At 44.3% G+C, this 18710-nt stretch overlaps 2 protein-coding genes across 2 annotated transcripts in view; both read left to right on the top strand.

Annotated features, from left to right (window-relative positions):
• The first annotated feature begins 185 nt into the window (after positions 1–185).
• On the top strand, positions 186–12439 carry SLC25A53 (solute carrier family 25 member 53). The gene is made up of 2 exons (XM_049871631.1): positions 186–263; positions 9983–12439. Exon 2 carries the CDS (start codon positions 10014–10016, stop codon positions 10932–10934), a length of 921 nt encoding a protein of 306 aa, XP_049727588.1. The 5' UTR covers positions 186–263; positions 9983–10013; the 3' UTR covers positions 10935–12439.
• Positions 211–18710, top strand: part of LOC126068913 (thymosin beta-15A) — a 42042-nt gene continuing 23542 nt past the window's right edge. The window contains exon 1 of the mRNA XM_049871634.1: positions 211–263. The gene's annotated coding sequence lies outside the window, so the exon portion shown is untranslated. The remainder of the gene's footprint in view (positions 264–18710) is intronic.

Here is an 18710-nt window from a genome sequence, read left to right on the forward strand (position 1 = left end):
GGCGGGCCCTGCCCGCCTGTTCCGCCCTCCCAGGGCCCCGGCTGCTTTGATTCTTTGGTCATTGAGACAGGAGAGCGCGACGAGCCGGGCGCGCAGCCAATCAGCGGGACGCGGGGGCGGGCTCCTCGCGGGCCTCCGGCCCCCAGAAAGCTAGCAAAAAGGAGGGAGCGAGCGGCCGGGGCTGTGCTGCAGACCCGTGCAGGAGTCGGTGCGGCGTCTAGTTCAGCTGAGAAGCACGGACCGGACCGATCTGCATTTTATCCGTGAGTGTGCTGCTTCCCCTTCGTTTCCTTTCTCCCTCTCTCCTTCTTCCTCGGCTCTCCTCCGCGCTTTGAGACCATGTGCCTTCAACACGAGGTGGGTCAGAAATCAAGTGAACAATAAGAGTTCCTCACCTTTGTATAGGGAGAAGGGAGGAAGAAGCATTTACTGAGCACTTTTGTGCGCAGATGCGCTTCCAGGGACGTCTCATTTCTTTTCAGCAGTCTTGTGAAGGCGGTACCAGTCTGACCATTTAACAGAGAGGAAACTTAAGCATCCAGGCAGTACGGTTAGGAAGTCCAGAGCTGAGAGCTCAAACCCAAGTCGACATGTCTGACTTCAAAGGCTGCCCCTTGTAAACACTCCTCACTACTGCCAGGTTGAGGGTGAGTGGAGAAAAGCCAAAGCGGGGATGGGAGGGCCCACTTGGGGCTATGTAGAAGTAGTGAACTAGGAAAATTATGTCCATTATACAGATGAGGAAACAGACACAGAGGTTACCCGTCTTGTCCTACATCATACAGTATATAAATACCACCATTTGATTTTACACGCAAGTCTGTTCTCCAAATGCAAACTCTGCCTAGAAAACTTTTTTTTTATGTATGTGACATCAAACGATTTCAGTGGCTGCCTAGTGCTGTGAAGTAGAGTGTCACTGAAAAAGAGGAAGATTCTCAATGAGTGGCTGCAACAATGGACTCAAACATAGCAAAGATTGTGAGGATGGCTCAAGACCCGGCAGTGTTTTGTTCTGTCGTACATAGGGTTGCTATAAGTCGGAATCGACTCAACAGCAACGGGTTTGGTTTTTGATTTGGTTATGATATTTCTGATTATGACCCCAAAGGAAACAGGGTTCAGGGAGGTGAAATGACTTGCCTGAAGTTACAAGGTGAAGCCAAAATTTGGACCAAGTCTCTCTGACCCCAAAACCCTTGTTATTAACCAGTACTCACCAAAGTATGGGTGCAAGGCTGGCTGCATCAGAATAATTTTGGAGAGCTTCTTAGATATGCAGATTCCTGGGCCCCACCTCTGGGGGGTTCTGATTTTACTTGGACTGTGTGCACATGGTAGTTTGATTTTGTATTTTTAACCACCGTTGTAATTGATTCTGAGCCCTGGTGGTGCGGTGGTTAAGAGCTCAGCTGCTAACCAAAAGGTTGGCAGTTTGAATCCAGGCACTCCTTGGAAACGCTGTGGGACAGTTCTACTGTGTCCTATAGGGCCGCTATGAGTCGAAATCAACTCAGTGGCAACGGGTTTGGTTTTTTTCTTTTTTGGTTTGGTAGTTTATACTGAGGTGTGGAGAGGTTTGTGAACCACTGTTCGAAGCACACATCTTGCTGAGAGGAATAAGTAAATGGGCCTGCCACCAATGTATCTGTCCATAGCAAATCTGTCTTGAATGCCACTACACAGTAGAGGTTCCTTCCTATCTGGGGTCTATGAACTTCTGGAAATTGTATGCAGATTTTGGACTGTTTATATTCCTGAGCCCATAGCTTTGTAGATTTTCAAATGGGTCTGCGGCCCAGAAAGCATTAAGAATCACTCCTCTACGACCGTTCTTCAAAACACTAACTTCCTCCAACTTGTACTTAAGAAGTGTGAGAAATGAAACTCAGTTCGACTAGACCCTCAAACCACAGCTCTCTGCTGCTTATACAGCACTTCTGTTTCCTGGCTGGGGGATAGGTTGCTAGGTTGCCCTTCTGTGAGCTCTTGAGGGGACTTCTCCGTTGCTGGATTTGCCATCACTGGGCCCAGAGAAGGAGCAACTCCATGGAAACGGCATGCAGAGCAGTCTGGAGTGAATGGGCTGTGAAGCCAGTGGCTTGGAAGTCTACCCCATTTTCCCTTACTTCTGGTTCTTGGAGAGCAGGTCTTTCCTTTATGTAGAGCGTGGCTAGGAGGCTCCTCTGGGGTTTTTGGGGGGGGTCTGTGGGGGGTGGTGGTGGTATGCACCGCCTGAGTGGACTGCCCAAGTGCAATGGAGCTGCCGTTGCTTGTACTTGACTACTGATGCTTGGAAGCCTAACACCTTTCGGTTGCTGTTGGGCTTGTCCTCAGCCTGCCAAGGTACTGGATCTGCTCCTTTCTGCTTTCTAAATTCCAACTCCAGTATCTAGAATTCCTTGATGTAAGCAATCCAAATTTGGAGATGAAGCACCTTCCATCTCAGGATTGTGGCCTTTCTCTTTTGGATAGGACACTGAGGTGGTGGTGGTGAAGGAGGGGAGTGGGGGGTGGAGGTAGAGAGAAGGCACGGTGCTCGCGTCACAGTCAGGGGTGAGATGCTGGCAGTAGGTCTCGGGTTTCATCCAGAGTTTTGCAACCCCTCCCCAGCACAGTGACCTCTGATCCTGGCCTGCAGGCAGACTCTTGTTCTGCATTTAAATTGGTTTCGTCACCAAATCGGATGATCTGCGTTTACACCTGGTGGGGGGGGGGGGATCAAACAGCACAAAGAAAAGATCTCAGAGCTTTGACAAAAATAGCGAAAGGAAATGGGTTCTGTAAAGGTGCCTGGTTTGGGCCATTAGAACTAAGTGATGGTCTCTTCCTGCAGAGCTGGGATTAGAACTAAGTGATGGTCTCTTCCTGCAGAGCTGGGAGGAGCATCTGCTAAGCTGGGATACTGAGCATCACTGATCTCTTGCCTCCTGTGTGGGAGGGGCTTCGATTTGATGGCTCTAATGAGGCCACATTGTCCAGTCTTAACAAATGAACTTTAAAAGCCTGAAAGTTAGGAGTTAAAGCTTTTAGTTGAAAAGTTAATAGCTACCTTGGCTCCCTGCCTCTTCTGTGCCAGGAAATTTCCATCTGTTACTTCATTTAAGCTTCTCAGCAACTCTGTTGAGACAGGCATTGTTATCCCATTTTGCAGACAGGGAAAACAGGGAGGTTAGGTAACTTGTGTAAGGTCACAGACTTGTAAGTGGAGGCACTGGGACTCCAGCCTAGGGCTGTCAGACTCCCCAACCCATGACCAACAATTCTCTGCTATCTTCCAGACAAGCAAATTCAAAAGCATTCTGCAGATAATCCAGTGCATTGGACCAATTTCAGCCTTTAGAACAACTTAGTTGTAATCTTACCTTCATTCTCATTATCCTATTTTTAAATGGAACTACTATTATAATTCATGGATCAAATTACATACTGGATTCTGTGCTAACCACTTAATATACTTTATCTCATGCAATCTTCATGACATTCCTTTTACAGATAAAGATACTGAGGGTCAGAGAAGTGAACAGACTTGGCCGAGGTCATAAAGCTAGGAAGTGGCAGAGTGGGATTCAAACCCAAGGCTTTATGATTCCAGAGCCCGTGTCCTTGCCCTACAACGCACTGCAGTGGGGGGAAAAATATGGCCCTCATTCTACTCAGCTTCTCCCTATCAGCCTCAGCTCTCCCTATCGCCTCTCCACAACCTGCATCCAGCCTCCACTTGCACTTTTAAGCCTCTGTGCCTTGGTCAGGGCTCTTTCTCAGCCTAGAATGCCTGCCCTCACTCCTCCACCACACAGAAGCCTACTTATGGGCAATTTTTTGAGTGCTCCCTGTCTTGGATAAAGTAAATTGCTCTTGTGTTTCTCCTTCCAGCTTGATTGTTGTTATTGTTGTTGCATGTGATATTAATAATATTGTTCAACAACAATATTGTTGTTGCTGTCCAGTAGATTCCAACTCATAGCGACCCCATGTGACAGCGTAGAACTGACCTATAGGGTTTTCTTGGTTGGTGGTGCAGTGGTTAAAGTGCTCGATGCTAAGCGAAAGATCTGTAGTTCAAACCCACCAGCTTCTCCATAGGAGAAAGACATGGAAGTCAGCTTCTGTAAAAGAATTACTGCCGTGGAAATCCTATGGGGCAGTTCTAGTCTGTACTGTGGGGTTGCTATGAGTCAGAATTGACTCAATGGGAGCAGACTGCCAGCTTTTTCTTCCACGGAGCCACTGCTTGGGTTCAAACCGCCAACCTTCCAGTTAGCAGCCAAGTGCTTAACCATTGCACAACCAGGGCTTCTCCACCTTTACTGTTGTTAGGTGCTGGCAAGTCGCTTCCAGCTCATAGCGACCCTGTGTATGAAACACTGCTTGGTCCTGTGCCATCCTCACGATTGTCACCATGCTTGAGCCCATAGTTGGAGCCACTGTGTCAATCCACCTCATTGAGGGTCTTCCTCTTTTCTGCTGACCCTGTACTCTGCCAAGCATGACGTCCCTCTGTAGAGACTGATCCCTCCTAACAACATGTCCAAAGTATGTAAGATGCAGTCTCGCCATCCTTGCTTCTAAGGAGCATTCTGGTTGTACTTCTTCCAAGACAGATTTGTTCGTTCTTTTGGCAGTCCATGGTATATTCAATACTCTTCGCCAGTACCACAATTCAAAGGCATCAATTCTTCTTCCATCTCCCTTATTCATTGTCCAGCTTTGGCATGCATATGAGGTAATTGAAAATACCATGGCTTGGGTCAGGCACGCCATAGTCCTCAAGGTGACATCTTTGCTTTTGAACACTTTACAGAGGTCTTTTGCAGCATATTTGCCCAACGCAAATCTTGACTGCTGCTTCCACGGGTGTGGATTGTAGGTCTAAGTAAAACGATCATCCTTGGCAGCTTCAATCTTTTCTCCATTTATCATGACGTTGCCTACTGGTCCAGTTGTGAGGATTTTTGTTTTCTTTATGTTGAGGTGTAATCCATACTGAAGGCTGTGGACTTTGATCTTCACCAGTAAATGCTCCAAGTCCTCTTCACTTTCAGCAAGCAAGGTTGTGTCATCTACATAACGCAGGCTGTTAATGAGCCTTCCTCCAATTGTGATGCCCCGTTCTTCTTCTTATAGTCCAGCTTCTCGGATTATTTGTTCAGCATACAGATTGAATAGGTATGGTGAAAGGATACAACCCTGATGCACACCTTTCCTGACTTTAAACCAATCAGTATCCCCTTGTTCTGTCTGAACAACTGCCTCTTGATCTATGTAAAGGTTCCTCATGAGCACAATTAAGTGTTCTGGAATTCCCATTCTTTGCAATGTTATCCATAATTTGTTATGATTCACACAGTTGAATGCCTTTGCATAGTCAATAAAACACAGGTAAACATCTTTCTGGTATTCTCTGCTTTCAGCCAGGATCCATATGACATCAGCAATGATATCCCTGGTTCCACGTCCTCTTCTGAAACTGGCCTGAATTTCTGGTAGTTCCCTGTCAATATACTGCTGCAGCCATTTTTGAATGATCTTCAGCAAAAATTTTGCTTGTGTATGATATTAATGATGATATTGTTCTATAATTTCCATTCCATTGGATCACCTTTCTTTGGAATGGACACATATATGGATCTCTTTCAGTTGGTTGACCAGGTAGCTAGCTGTCTTCCAAATTTCTTGGCATAGACGAGTGAGCAAAATTTTTCTTTGTGTGTGATATTAATGACAATGTTCAATAATTTCCACATTCAGTTGGATCACCTTTCTTTGGAATAGGCATAAATATGGATCTCTTCTGGTTGGCCGGCCAGGTACCTGTCTTCCAAATTTCTTGGCATAGATAAATGAGCACTTTCAGTGCTGAATCCATTTACTGAAACATCTCAATTGTTATTTCCTCAATTTCTGCAGCCTTGTTTTTCACCAATACCTTCAGTACAGCTTAGACTTCTTCCTTCAGTACTGTCAGTTCTTGATCACATGCTACTTCTTGAAATGGTTGAATGTCAACCAATTCATTTTGGTACAGTGAGTCTGTGTATTCCTTCCATCTTTTGTTGCTTCCTGAGTCAATTTTTTGCCCATAGCATCCTTCAGTATTGCAACTCTAGGTTTGCATTTTTTCTTGAGCTCTTTCAGTTTGAGAAATGCTGAGCGTATTCTTCCCTTTTGGCTTTCTAACTCCAGGTCTTTGCACATGTCATTATAATACTTATTCATCTCTAGCTCCACAGTGATTTACCCACAATGATTTAGTAGATGATCAATACACATTTCTGAGCTGACCGAAGGACTGGCCGAGGGATGCCCTAAATGCCCTGAATGTAGGGTTGGATCTTGAGGCAGCCACACAGGATCCATCTGGACTAGACTGGCCAGAGGGGTCTGGAACCCCTTGGGCCCATTTGACTAGGTTGTTAAAAAATAGGAGTTAGATCATAGGGCACAGGTGACATCTCAAGGCAGAGTCCAGGCCCATTCTATGTTATCTACTTTTGAATTCATGTTAAGGGGTCAGGTTCTCCGGGGGTTGTTTATATAGCACCTTTGCATCAGGGAAGAAAGGTCTTCCCTCCCTCCTGCGTGAACACAGAACTTGTTCTAACATAGCTACTTCATCTGGTTCGGGCTGGCCTGAGAGTGTCCCGCAGGAACCAGGAGCATGTGCTCTGTGGAGACAGATGTGAGGTTGGGAAGCATCTCGTGTTGTTGTTGTTGTTTTAGTATATTTTTTTTATCCAGAACATCATGCCAGGGACGCTGAACCACTTTATATCATTTACTTTATTAATCTTTGCAACAATCTTTTCAGGTAGGTTTTATTGTCTCCATTTTATAGCTGAAGAAACAAAACTGAAACTGAATAAGGTTAAGTGTCTTGCCCAGGGTCACAGAGCTAAGTTAGTAAGGAAGCTAAGTGATGGAGACAGAATCCAATCTCAGGTCTGTCTGCCCCCAAAGCCCAGCATCTTAAAACACCAGAAAAATACATAGGAGAAAAATGTCCCCTCCGCCAATAAAATAGGAATAATTAGATTTATAAAATGTACCTTTAGAATGATGACTTAAATATTTATGGTAAAACAAACAAAGAAAAAAAACCAAGCCTGTTGCCATCAAGTTGATTCCAACTCATAGCAGCCCTGTAGGACAGAGTAGAACTGCCCCATAGGGTTTCCAAGGAGCGGATGGTGGATTTGAACTGCCGACCTTTTGGTTAGCAGCCTGAGCTCTTAACCACTGTGTCACCAGAGTGCTTATAAATTATTGCTCACTTTTAACCCCTAAAAATGATTTGCAGAGATGGCAGAAGGAATCGGGGTATGTAAAAGTTCTACCAAATATTGGCCCAAAGTAGAAGGGGTTGCAAGCTGTCAGTGACTTGCCAAAGGCCACAGGGGATGTTGATAAGCAGAACTGGTGCTTAGAATGCTACTCTCCCAAATGCTAGCCCTGCTTTATGCAGTCACTGAACACATGTTCGTAGGTCACTCAGGATAAAGTGGGGAGGAGGTGGAGCATTAATGCATTCTAAGAAGAGGGAACAAATATTTACCTCACCAAAAAAAAAAAAAAATTTCCCTTGAGTCGCCAACAGGACAGAGTAGAACTGCCCCTTAGGATCTCCAAGGAGCAGCTAATGGATTCGAACTGCCGACCTTTTGGTTAGCAACCATAGCTCTTAACCACTACACCACCAGGGTTTCCATTTACCTCACCAGCTGTCCTTATTCACTTGTAGGTAAGCCTTGGGAAAGAAGATTCCTGAAAAGGAGAGCTGGGGGATGTTGAGCTCGCTGTGGCTTTTGGGGCTTGAGTGGAGTTGTCTCCTGCCTGGGGGTCAGGAGGTCCCTTTTGGCTCTGGAGAGATGGACGTTGCTCTCAGGGGCCCAGAGATGCCCCAGAGGGATGCAGGGAGTGGGCCTCTTGAGCCTTTGCTCCTGGCCAGCTCTCAGCTAAAGGGCCAGAGGCAGAGGGGCCCTCTCAGTCTCCTGCCTGCCATGAGGGTAAGGAGGCTGAGGCTTAAAGCAAACATTGAATACTGGGGGTGGGATGGAGATTGTGTCAGCCAAGCAGAGAAGGCTGAGCCTCCACCCCCTCCATGGAGTGCGGCTCCAGGGGAGGGGAGTGGTTCTAAGGTCAGATTTAGGGGCTTTGAATGGAGTGAGAGCCAGAAGCCTGGAAGGAGCCGATTGGAAGATTGTGGAAGGCAAAGCACCTCAAGCCTAGAAGTGGCAGCCTGGGGGAGGCTGCAGTGGACTTCGTGCAGCTCCTGATTTCTACCTATCCCTCAGGCCTCAGCTGTACCCTGTTTGTCCCTACTGAGTGGACCATCAACACCTAACATAATTAGAACCCCAGCACCGCTCCCTGGGACCTCAACCTGTGCTATCCCTGAGACAGCATAGCCCAGGTTTCTTTGTGAAACCTCTGGGTCTGCAGTTCCCACTGGGCTTCCTGTCCCTGTCAATCCAGATACGAATCCCCCGGTCATCATGCCCTCCCCCATGCCCGTACACCTGTCTGCTTCCTGTCCCCTAGCATATCGTCTCCCACTGCTGCACACCCTTCCTCTGCCCTGTGGAGCCCCTGTTTCCTTTGTAACAAGCTACCTCAGGTCCTCAGGTCTGCACTGAGCATTTTTCTCTTCCTGATCTCAAAGTTCCTTCATGTGCTCTGGCTCCCAAGTTGCTTCTCATACCACCCCACCTGTTCCCAGGCCTTTCCGGGGTGGGAGCAATAGCTTAGGGTCTTTGGGCTGCCTATTCCCTCTAGTACAGGGGGTGATTTTTCCATCAGGGCACATATGACAATGTCTGGAGATATTTTTTGGTTGTCACAATTGGGGGGGATGCTACTGACATCTAGTGGGTAGAGTCAAGGGTGCACAGGAAAGTCCCCCACAGCAAAAAATTATCTGGCCCCAAATGTGAGCAGTGCCAACACTGAGAAACCCAGCTCTGTCATATAGCTACAAGTCTACAAGGTTAGACTTGGAGATTGCCAGGTGTGGAGCCTCTTGGGGAGCCCTGGTGGAGCAGTGGTTAAACATTCGGCTACTAACCAAAAGGTTGGCAGTTGGAATCCACCAGCTGCTTCTTGGAAACCCTGTGGGGCAGTTCTGCTCTGTCCTATAAGGCCGCTATGAGTCGGAATCGACTCGACAGCAATGGGTTTTGGAGCCTCTTGGTGCCGAACTTCCAGGAACAGCGGCTCCCTCTTTTCAGTTGGCAGGGAAGGCAGGGAAAGCATTGCCATGAAACAGCTGCAACTTCAGCAGGAATCCACAGGGATGGGGGAGAGGTAGGAGGTTCTCCCCTCCCCCAAATTATTACCAACTTTTTAGGGAAAGCATCGTACTACAACTTATGAACACCTTTCTGCCTCTACAAGGTAGTGCCACACTTCTGGGAAAGGGAATACCAAATCTAACCAAACCTGCTGCTGTCGAGTTGATTCCGACTCATAGCGACCCTATAGGACAGAGTAGGACTGCCCCATAGGGTTTCCAAGGAGCGCCTTGTGGATTCGAACTGCTGACCTTTTGGTTAGCAGCTCAACTCTTAACCACTATGCCACCAGGGCTCTGGGAAAGGGAGTAGCAACTGATCATTCTCGTAGTTTATCAAATGTGACTGATTAAGCAAAGTTTCATGTGCTGACAGTTGAATGCAGTAGGTTCTGGAGTGTCCCCCCCCCTTTTAACTTTATTTAATCTTAATCCGCCTTTGAATGCTGGAACCTTTTGTGTCTGCAAAACACTGTAGAGATGACTCTGTCTGGAAAAACTAATTGCCTTTATTTTAAGTTTGATGAATTCTTTAGTTCTTAAGGGTGGGTGGATTTCTCAGAAACTGCCCCAAAGAGTTGCTTGTTTCCTTAGAACTGAGTTTATTGGGGTTCTGTTTCTAACTAAGCAATGAAAATGCTCACCAACAGAATTAAATGGTCAGCCTAACCTCTCTTTTTCCACTCTTGCCAGTTTCTTCCATCTGCTCCCAGTTGTCTTCAGCATGGGGGAACAGAACCACTCTTCTGGGAAGGAGCTTCAGCAAAGGACGCGAGCAGAAGCTCCAGGAAAGAAAAGCTGGCACCCTCAGGCCTACACACTTGGGGCCATTTCCAACTTTATGTCAACTTTTCTGACCTTTCCTATTTATAAGGTTGTGTTCCGGCAACAGATCCATGCTGTGGCAGTGTCCGAGGCTGTGAGACAGCTTTGGCATGAAGGCCCTCAATACTTCTACCGGGGAATTTACCCCCCTCTTCTCTCCAAGACATTGCAAGGGACTCTACTGTTTGGGACCTATGATACCCTGCTGGGCTCTCTTTCCCCTGTCGGGCCACACTCCCTGGGACACCGCTGGGCAGCAGGGTTCATGTCTGGTGTGGTGGAGGCAGTGGCACTCAGCCCTTTTGAAAGGGTGCAGAATGTGCTCCAGGATGGTCGCAAGCAAGCCCGCTTCCCTAGCACCTTCAGCATCCTCAAGGAATTCAACTCTTACGGGCCTTGGGGGCGGCTGTCGCGGGGCTACTATCGGGGTTTCTGGCCTGTCCTCGTCAGGAACAGCCTGGGGAGTGCTCTGTACTTCTCCTTCAAGGATCCCATCCAGGATGGCCTGGCAGCACAAGGCCTGCCCCATTGGGTTCCTGCCTTGGTGTCTGGTGGCATCAATGGAACAGTCACCTGCCTAATCCTGTATCCTCTGATTGTGCTGGTTGCCAATATGCAGTCCCATATTGGCTGGCACAGCATGCCTAGCCTGTGGGCCTCTGCCCAGGATGTGTGGGACACTAGGGGCCGAAAGGTGTTCCTGATTTACCGTGGGGGCTCCCTGGTCATCTTAAGGTCCAGTGTGACATGGGGCCTCACGACTGCTATCCATGACTTCCTGCAAAGGAGGTCTCACTCCAGGAAAGAGCTGAAAGACTGATCAGCTGCAGAAAGTGTGGCCAGGGCATCTTTGTTGTTCTAAGCCCTCCCACATTGGTTCTATGTAGCTTACTTTTTTGGCTTGGTTACCTAATACAGCCATTCCATCACAATAATACCCATCATTGCATGGGTGAAGTTTCCAACTGTCAGCCTGGTGGGCTTAGACAAAACCCAACAAGTTTCCTTGGACTGAAAGAGAAACTCACCCCAGTCTATCCACAGCTCCAGACCCAACAAGCCTTCAGATAACTTATAACCCAGATGAAATGTCATTCCTTTAAGAAATTCCTTGAAAATAAGAGGTAACTTATAAGGATGACCTTAATCAGGCACTGTGAGTACTGAGGCCCCTCCAGTTGTCCTCCAGGCTAAACTGAATGGGGAACCAGGAACTCCAGTTTCAAAGAACTACCCTTGACTCTTAAGATGAGGATTCCATAGAACTTCTCAGATGGGACCATTTCAATGACATTGTTCACTACCCCTACCACTACCACTCTCACTTTTCATGGTCGTGGATCCTAGTTTCAGAGCAATGGCTGTGGCTGGAAATCCCAAATTGAACTTGCCTAGACTGATCAGGTGTCACAAAATCTGGTGGGACTGGAGATGGGAGTGGAAAGAGGTGTGGTCCCTGGATGGAAAGACTAAAGACCTTGAGGAAAGTGATTTAATTGCACGCAAAAGAGGAAAATCTCCTATAGGTTGCTTGGTGTTATCTGCTGGGACATTTGTTATAGGAGGGTGATAACACTGCCTAGAAACCACTTGCTTTTCCCTGATAAATCTGGAAATGAAGTGATCATATCTCTTTGCAAATAATTGCATATTTTGTTGACTAGGTAAATATAGTTACCATGATACAGATTACAGATAAGAAATCTTAGCGTATCATTCAAAACCATTAAAAAAAAATAGTTCCTATATAACTCAGCATTTTACCGCACCATTTCCACTTACACAAACCCCACCCACCAAGCCAAATTGGATTATTGTTCTCCCCCTAAGCATGCCATGAAGTCTCCCATGACCATGCCTTGGCCCACACTATTCACCCTGCCTACAGTGTCCCTCCTCCACATGCCAGTCTGCCAAAATCCATCCAGGTCTTCAAGGCCCAGCTCAGATGCCACGTCGTCTATGGAACCTCTTGATTCTCCCAGGTGAATGTGATACTAGTTTCCTGTGATGCCCCTCTCCAATAATACTTCTAACATCTCTATGGTACTGATCCCATGTGGTCCCGTATTCTTTTTGGAATTTTCGAATACCTCCTACTATTAGACTATAAAACTCCTTGAAAGCAGGGACTCTTGTATGTATCTTTAAATCCCTCCATTGTGCCTAGGTGCTCAATAAATGTTGACTGAATTATTGAATTGAGTATTAAACTGTGATATGGTCTATATCCTCAGGGTGCTGTCCCTTGTACATGAAGATGATGTTATTGACACACTGTCAGTAAGTCACATGCCTTAGGGTATGTTTTTTGTTTTCTTTTAGTGGTGGATTTAGTTTTGTGCTGCTAATGATGATGATAATAATAAATTACTTTCTTTCAAATGGAACATTTGATGAGTTTGTGTTATTGATGGCATGTTTGTGATTAGCACCACTTCAGGAACTGGAATTTCACAAACAGAATTACACTGTGTAACTATGCTGTTTGTTTCAACTCTGGAATTTTGAGGAGTTCCAAGATGATGTCTGTTGCGATTTTCCTTATAGATGATGATGACCTCCGCTTGCACCTCCTTACCAAAGAAATTTGTCATTTATAATGACCTGATTGTACATCCTAGTATTGAGAATCCCTCAACTGAGTAGCACAGATATTAAAGACACAGCTATTGGTGATACGAGATCAGAGAGCATTTGCCAGCAAGGTCAACAGAAAATGGCTGGGCCAGAACAGGTGCAGATGAGTTCCCACATCTGATCCTTGTGCAGAAGTGGGTGGCTTGGGACAGTCCTACACTTGTAGATTCAATTTGGAGGAATCCAGAGACTAAAACTGGATTGGAGGTGGAACACAGAGTCTGCACAAGGAAAGGAAAAATAGAACAGCAGCTAGTTCTAGTTCAAGGCTAACTATCAGAAGGAAGAAAATATTCATTACAAAAACTCATAGCTTATGATCTTGATTTTTATGCCATAAAGAAGGGGCTAACCCATCACTACTCCCCTCTTTTCTTCACTTTAACTTTTTATTTAGAAATAATTTCAAACTTACAGAAAAGTTGGAAGCATAAGAAAGGTACAAAGAACACCTGTATACCATTTGCCCAAATTCACTTACTGTTAACATTTTGTCCCATTTGCTTTTGCTATTTGCTGCTAACCGGAAAGTCTGTGGTTTGAACCCACTAGCCGCTCTGTGGGAGGAAGAGACAGCAGTCTGCTTCTGTAAAGATTCGCAGCCTTAGAAACCTTGTGGGGCAGCTCTACTCTGTCCTACAGGGCTGCTATGGGTTGGAATTGACTTGACGGCAGCGGATGTTGGGCTTGGCTTTGTCATTTGAGTGTGCACTCTGTCTGTACACATGCACAAGATGATATTTTTCCCTGAACTCTCTGAGAGCTGCAGACATCAAATTTTGATATTTCTCGATTCAATATTTGTAGATTCGAATTCTTTAAAAAAGACTGTCTTGTCTCTGACAATGTTACAATTGTTACAGAATATTACAAAATGAAAACTCATGGCATATTTTAAAGCTAGATTGGTGGTAGTTGTTTGACTTTACTATATTTGCCTTGTAAAAACTAAATTAATATTATGTAAGTTGGTACTTGAACCTATGTAATTATCAACATGGATTTACAAGTAAAATTTGTAATAATTGAAATAATTATTTTTACGAATTGGTACAACCCAGGCAATATTGTAAAATTATATAGGCCTATCCACTTTTTTTCCATGAAAATTTTCTGAGTAAAGTTTAAAAGTGCAGTGTAATAGTTTCTAATAATCTTAAATATCATTATTAATATTTAGCTTTGTGATGTTAATATGATTCCATTTTCTGACATTTAAAAATTACTTTTAGGACTTGAGATCATTACAATAAGGAGGTAATAAATATCTATCTGTTTGAAGACCTACGTAGAATTTAACAACTAAAAGTTGAAAGAAAAAGGATGAAAGGATAAGAAGTCACACAATCCCTGTATGAGCTCTATGTATTTTTGTCTAAATGTAAACTACATCGGCTTTTCTAAAGCTCAGGGTAAAATAATAAATAACTAATGTATTATGACTATTATCTTTAATTGTATGGTTTATTAAGACTTAATTTTGCTTTAAAATTTTATTTTTAAACAGTAAATGGCATTATAATTTTAAGCAGGATAACTGCATATAGTGCAGTATATTAAAATTAATAAAATAATGTTATATATGAGAGAAAAAGCATAACCAAGAAAAAATAAAAAGCTTTCATAAAAGAATAAGTTAAAAATATATTTCCTCATCACAGGATAGGGAACATCACTCTCCAACATCTCTGCTTCTTTTATACCATCTTCTTTTTCCTCAAATCTTCAACACCTCCTTTCCCATCCTCTTTCCCAGCTGGTGACCTTGCTTTCTATTTCATTAAGAGGAGCATTCAGAAGAGAGCTGCCAGTTAAAAGAACTTTTATAAAGCTGTTTTCCATGTAATGACCACTCAGGACAAGAAATAGACGACCTGGATAACGCCCACCCTCCCTCATCTCTCTCCATTCTAGAGGTAACCTCTATCCTGAGTTTTGCAATAATCATTTTGTTGATTTCTTTATACGTTTATCTTCTCTGTAAGCATCCCAGAACAACAGTTTTGTTTTACAGACGTGAGCCCTGTTGGCGCAGTGGTTAAAGTGCTCAGCTGCTAACTGGACAGGTGGGTTATTTGAACCCACCCAGCAGCTCCTAGGTAGATAGACCTGGCAACATGCTTCCATAAAGATTACAGCCAAGGAAGCCCTATGCGGCAGTTCTACTCTATCACATGGGGTCTCCATGAGTTGGAATCTACTGGAAGGCATTCAACAACAACTAACATTATATATTTGAAAATATCTATCCACCAGGCGCTCCTTGGAAACTCTACGGGGCAGTTCTACTCTGTCCTATAGGGTCGCTGAGTCGGAATCAACTCGACAGCACTGGGTTTGGTTTTTTTTTTTATATGTACTATTTTCTAACAATCTTAACATTCACTCCACATTGTGAGATTCGTCTGTGTTTTTTCAGGTAGCTGTAGTTGGCTCCTTTTATTTCTGTAATGAATACTGTTGTACGAATATGCTACAATTCATCCATTCTAACTGGGAGAGACATTCTGATGGTTTTCAGATTTTGACTGTTACAGAAGGGTGCTATCACAAATATTCTTAGTAGTGTACATAAACACAAGTGTCTCTAGGATATTTATCCAAGAGTGGAATTGCTGGTTTTTAGGGTACCAGGACCTTCAACTTTGCTAGGTGATGCCTAACTTTTCCTGAATTCCTGGACCAGTTTACATCCTTACCAGCAGTGCTGGACAGTTCTCATTGCTCCACCTGCTGGCCAATGCTTGGTATCAGCAGATTTAAACATTTTCACAAACCTGTTGTTTGCTGCAGCAGAGTAGAGTCTGACTCGTGGTGATCCCATGTGTTACAGAGTAGAAGTGCTCCACAGGTTTTCTTGGCTGTAATTTTAACAGAAGCAGATTGCCAGGCCTTTTCTTCCACAGTACCACTAATGAAAACCAAAACAAAACCCAAACCCGTTGCTGTTGAGTCGATTCCGACTCCTAGCGACCCTATATGACGGAGTAGAACTGCCCCATAGGGTTTCCAAGGAGCAGCTGGTGGATTTGAACTGCCGACCTTTTGGTTAGCAGCTGAGCTCTTAACCACTGCGCCACCAGTAGGTGTGAAATGGCATCTTATAATTTAATTTTCCTGGTTACTAATGTTGAACTTTTTTGTGTGCTTTAAGTGAAAGTTTACAAATCAAGTCTGTTTCTCATATAAAAACGTATACACACCTTGCTATGTACTCCTAGCTGCTCTCCCCCTAATGAGACAGCACACTCCTCCTCTCCACCCTGTATTCCCCGTGTCCATTCAACCAGTTCCTGTCCCCCTCTGCCTTCTCATCTCGCCTCTAGACAGCAGCTGCCCACATAGTCTCATGTGTCTACTTGAGCCAAGAAGCTCACTCCTCAACAGTATCATTTTCTGTCTTATAGTCCAGTCTAATCCCTGTCTGAAGAGTTGGCTTCAAGAAAGTTTCCAGTCTTGGGCTAACAGAGGGCCTGGAGATCATGACCTCTGGGGTCCCTCTAGTCTCAGTCAGACTATTAAGTCTGGTCTTTTTCCGAGAATTTAAGGTGTGCATCCACCGTTCTTCTGCTCCATCAGGGGTTTTCTGTTGTGTTCCCTGTCAGGGCAGTCACCTGTCGTAGCCACGCACCATCTAGTTCTTCCAGTCTCAGGCTGATTTAGTCTCTGGTTTATGTGGCCATTTCTGTCTCTTGGGCTCATCTTTACCTTATGTCTTTGGTGTTCTTCATTCTCCTTTGCTCCAGGTGGGTTGAGACCAATTGATGCATCTTAGGTGGCCGCTTGCTAGCCTTTAAGACCCCGGATGCCACTCACCAAAGTGGGATGCAGAATGTTTTCGTAATACATTTTGTTATGCCAATTGACCTAGATGTCCCCTGAAACCATGGTCTCCAAACTCCAGTCCCTTCTATGCTGGCCTTCGAAGTGTTTGGTTGTATTCAGGAAACCTTCTTTGCTTTTGGTTTAGTCCAGTTGTGCTAACCTCTCCTGTATTGCGTGTTGTCTTTCCCTTCACCTATAAGAGTTCTTATCTACTATCTACTATCTGAACACCCCTCTCCCTCCCTCCCTCCCCACTTTTGTAACCATCAAAGAATATTTTCTTCTCTGTTTAAACTATTTCTCGAGTTCTTATAATAGTGGTCTTATACAATATTTTCCCTTTTGCAACTGATTAGTTTCACTCAGCATAATGTCTTCCAGATTCCTCCATGTTATGAAATGTTTCATGGATTCATCATTGTTCTTTATCGATGCATAGTATTCCACTGTGTGAATATACCATAACTTATTTATCCATTCATCCATTGATGGGCACCTTGGTTGCTTCCATCTTTTTGCTGTTGTAAACAGTGCTGCAATGAACGTGGGTGTGCATATATTTGTGATGTTGAACATCTTTTAATGTGCCTACAGACTCTGGGGAGCCCAGTGGCACAGTGGTTAAGAGCTCAGCTGCTAACCAAGAGGTTGACAGTTCGAATCCACCAGTTGCTCTTTGGAAACCCTATGGGGCAGTTCTACTCTATCTTATAGGGTCCCCATGAGTCAGAATCAACTTGATAGGAATGGTTAGAGACCCTGGGTGGTGCAAATGGTTAAGCATTTGACTACTAGTGGTGCAGTGGTTAAAGCAATCGACTGCTAACCGAAAGGTCGGTGATTCAAAACCACCCAGTGGCTCCACAGGACAAAGATGTGGCTGTCTGCTTCTGTGGGGATTTACAGTCTTAGAAACACTATGAGTCGGAATTGACTGGACGGCAGAGGGTTTGTTTTTTTGGTACTAACTGAAAGCTTGGCAGTTCAAACCCACCCAGGGATGCCTTCGAAGCCAGGACTAGCGATCTGGTTCCAAAAGGTCACAGTTCTACTCTGCACACATGGGATCGCTATGGGTTGGAATCGGCTTGATGGCAATGTACAACAACGTGGGACATTAGGATTTCCATGTTTGTGAAGCACCTATTCAAGACATTTACCCATTTTTATGTTGAGTGAAGTGATTTTTTCAAATTACTTTAAGGAGTTATTTATATACATTCGAACTTCTAGTCCTTTGACTTTTATCTGTGTTGCACATAACCATTCCCCACTTTGTGGCGTGTTTTTTTCCCCATTCTCTTAATGTTTTCTTTTTTATGTAATTTATTTTTGTTGTTGTAGAGAATATACACAGCAGAACATACACCAATTCAACCATTTTTACGTGTACAATTCATTGACATTGATTACATTCTTCAAGTTGTGCAACCATTCGCACCCTCCTTATCCGAGTTGTTCATCCCCAATTAACATAACCTCACTGCCCCCTAAAGTTCCTGTCTAATCTTTCGAGTTGCTGCTGTCAAGTTGATCCCATATAGATGGATCTTAAAAAGCACAATGCTCAAGACAGACATTCTTTACCAGGTAACCTAAACTGTTGTTCAGTTTTAAGATGACTTCAGGGGGTATTTTTGGTTTAAGGTTTAGAGATTATCTCAGGACAATAGTTTCAGGCGTTCATCCAGCCTCCATGGCTCTGGAAAATCTGGATTCCTTAGTGGTTTCTTTTGATAAACGGAAATTTTTAATTTTAATATAGTCAATGTTATCGAGATTTTTTCTTCATGGCTACTGCTTTTTGTCTTTTTAAAGGAATCCTTCTCTACCACAGCATCATCAAGACATTCCCCTAAATGAACTTTTAAATTTATACAGTTTCGACTTTTAAATTTAGAACTTTAATATATCTGGAATTAATGTTTGTGTAGAATGTGTCAAAGAGAAAAATGAATAACAGACATCTTACTTTGATTTTGGGGTTTTTCTCACCCACAAAACCAAATATTCACTGTAAAGAAATTTCTGACCAAAATTAATCCTGCCAGAGGCTTTTCTTTCACCCAAAGTTGCAATTCATTTCTTTCCTTTTTGAAGCCAGGCTTACTAAATTTGAATTTCAAAAATA

Source organism: Elephas maximus, chromosome X (assembly GCF_024166365.1).
Source record: "Elephas maximus indicus isolate mEleMax1 chromosome X, mEleMax1 primary haplotype, whole genome shotgun sequence".
NCBI classification, from domain to species: Eukaryota; Metazoa; Chordata; class Mammalia; order Proboscidea; family Elephantidae; genus Elephas; species Elephas maximus.